At 47.6% G+C, this 2,989-nt stretch overlaps 1 protein-coding gene across 1 annotated transcript in view; it reads left to right on the top strand.

The window, feature by feature from the left end:
• The window catches only part of LOC119098964 (acetylcholine receptor subunit alpha-like), a 4,873-nt gene extending 2,372 nt beyond the window's left edge, over positions 1 to 2,501 (top strand). Inside the window, exons 5-6 of the mRNA XM_037222014.1 lie at positions 1,821 to 1,930; positions 2,491 to 2,501. Coding sequence (XP_037077909.1) covers positions 1,821 to 1,930; positions 2,491 to 2,501 — 121 coding nt within the window. The remainder of the gene's footprint in view (positions 1 to 1,820; positions 1,931 to 2,490) is intronic.
• The last annotated feature ends 488 nt before the right edge of the window (positions 2,502 to 2,989 follow it).

Here is a 2,989-nt window from a genome sequence, read left to right as displayed (position 1 = left end):
CACGCGCAAGGGATTCATCACGCACGCACACAAATGGTTCATCACGCACGCGCAAGGGGCTCATCACGGGCGCGCCAGGGGTTTACCACGCGCGATCCCCTGCCTTACTAGTGTCGACGAAAGCCGGCGGCCGGAATAACCAACAAGGCTGCATCTCACAGATGAGTCTGCGACCCGCCTTCACAATTGGGCCGCTGACACAACGGACCAGCGGTTGAGTGCTTAAATTCCGCAGGCGAAGCATCACAAGCACCGAACTTTTGTCATGACTCGGTGTTGTCCTTTTGCCTGTCAATAAAGATCGTGTAGCTTATCAGCATTTAATGTATACAACACGAGCACAGAACAGGCGAAATTCCTCTTCCATTTACAAATAACGGGTGGGTGGGCCTAAATGCCACCATTCTCACGGTGCTGGAACGCTGGCTGCAGCCAGCCGCTGTGATCCTGGGCGACTGCGCGTGCGCAGACAGCGGCTGAAACAGGATCATGCGTTTGCAATCGATCTCCAACTGAGCACAAACTTTCTGCTCTGATTGCAGCAATGTAACCAGTATCATTATCCATGCTTCGGAACTGGCATGTGTGGGACCGCAGACATCCACTTATTCTGAGCGTTGGGCTTCGTCCCCGGTTAGCAATGAGGCTAAATTGGTGCCGTCCTGTTTCGTACTTACATTTTACGTGTTGAGCGAAGGCTGTCTAGTGCCCATTGGTGTGTAGCAACAGGGGGGGGGGGGGCGAGGTGCAGGGGACCGTGCCACCACTTTTGAAGGTGGGGTGGGGGGGGGGGGAGGAAGCAGCAGCAGTGTTAACTGGCTCTCCCCCAACTTTTCAGATTTAAGTGACGTTTAACTTCCTTTCGTACGACCTTAAACGTGTGTGTCGGTTTAACTAGTTCACCAGCCATCTAACTCAAGATACATCATCTTTATCGTCTGCCCATTGACCATCGTTTAGTATCTGCCACGAGGCCAACACCGCGCGGCCTAAGGAGACTGTGACGCCGAGCGTTGCGCTGTTGCTAAAATTCGCGAGCCTGCATGTTCAAAGTTATGTTACATAATGTTTCTCAGTCCCGACTGAATGTTAAGCATTTTAAGCAGAACATGGGTTAGCCATGTCAATATATATTCTGGACCCCATTTCTATCCACAGTTTACGTCCAGAGGGTCCCCAATATCCCTCAAGAACACAAAAATATCTGGCAAACCTTCTGAGTTCTACGGTTTAGAAAAAATCCTATGAAACATCGCGTAATGAAGCACCTTCAACGCCCCATTTCTGCAGCCTATCGACTTAAAAACACAAACAGAATGGATCTCGCGGTAGCTTCTGGTTTCTGTCTCTGTTCCGGTTACAAAGTAAAATAACAATAAAAGGAAGACAACTGTGTCCCTTGTTGAGCGTGAGCTATATCCAGTGATTTTTTTAGGCGGAGAAGCACTACCAGGAGGGAGGTTTTTGGTTAATCCGGTGCTCCTTCCCTTGGGAATGCTCCGCTACGCCCCTGCCTACCTATAAAAGCAGATGTCGTCGGCTACGTTGAATGAGGGACAAATGAATGTCTGGTGGATCAATTCATGCCTGAGGCAGGCAGCTCCTCGAGAGCTCATTTTCTGCTGTGGTGTGACATAAAGGAAGATAATTCGTAAATTGTGCTGTTGTAGGTATCCAGTGCATGCTTCACACCAATAAGGAGTGCTGATTTATAAACATGCAGTAAAGCAGTCATATAAGCAGATCGCAGTCAGCCATGCGGGGAACAGCCGGGCCAGGGCAGTGGCCGCCGACGGCGGACGGAAGTGGGGCTCCGACAGGGAAGATCGAAAGAAGGATCATTCTGTGACCTGGTTTTTACGGGAGAAAATTCAGCTTTATGGCTTTATCACATTGTTTTTGGCAGTTCATATTTTAAGCTTTCGAATTTGTCTCTCGCCAACAATGTCGCGACAAATCTTATCTCTGAAAAGCAGCCGGCAAAATCTAGGAGCATAAAAACTCTGGCGCACTATGGGCCACCAATTGGCATTCAAAATTCTAGCCAGCCTGTGTCCAAATCATATTTTGGCGTCACCCTGAGAGGGCAGATGTCTCCCCAAAGACCCAAACGCCTGCACGCTCGCGGAATTTCGCTTCTTGGGGAAAACAATGTTGAAATTTACGAATAATCTCAAAAAGCTGGATGGTCTTATGTGCCAAATGGCATAGATGAGTCGAATGGTCAAGACTGTGCACTAGTGTAAAAGAGCGGCAGATGCATATCTAGGTAGCAGCCATGACATTTTATTAGTTCCAAAATGCGTTATGTGCATACCCCACCCCAGTCACCGGGTCTGCTTCTCAGTGAAAGTTCCTGAAATATACTCTGAGCCTGCCCCCCACCTCAACTTTTTGAAACGTTCCCACACTTATGCTAGCGCCTGCTTTCTGGTCGACCGCACAGCGACCGGTCACGTGGCGTGAAACCACCGGTTGCTGACGTCACAGGCTACACGTGAAAGGGATTGCCGTTAACGTATGCAAATATTTATGGGCCATGGCGATTGTATCACAGCCCGCACTATGTACCCATTATATATATATATATATATATATATATATATATATATATATATATATATATACTATATATGTGTGTGTGTGTGTGTGTGTGTGTGTGTGTGTGTGTGTGTGTGTGTGTGTGTGTGTGTGTGTGTGTGTGTGTGTTTGTGTGTGTGTGTGTGTGTGTGCCCCATTCCTGACTAGAAAACCCCTGTTAAAAGCGAATCGAGAGGCCAGCTTCAGAGCTCTAATGTTAGTGAAATGAGACATACCACACTGCCGTCTTAAACGACCTTATGAAACAGTAACGATAAACAAATGTGGGCAAGCGCTCCGCTTATTTGCTTGCATTTTAAGCGATAACATCACTTAAACAATACGTATTACACGCATGTCACTTTTACTACGTCACGTGAACTTAAGTATCCAACGTTTTTGAACAAAT

The sequence above is a fragment of the Pollicipes pollicipes genome, unplaced genomic scaffold, assembly GCF_011947565.3.
Source record: "Pollicipes pollicipes isolate AB1234 unplaced genomic scaffold, Ppol_2.1 Scaffold_4740;HRSCAF=5597_pilon_pilon_pilon, whole genome shotgun sequence".
Classification (NCBI taxonomy): Eukaryota; Metazoa; Arthropoda; class Thecostraca; order Pollicipedomorpha; family Pollicipedidae; genus Pollicipes; species Pollicipes pollicipes.
Note: the sequence above shows the minus strand (reverse complement) of the source record. Positions and strands in the feature narration are given on the sequence as shown.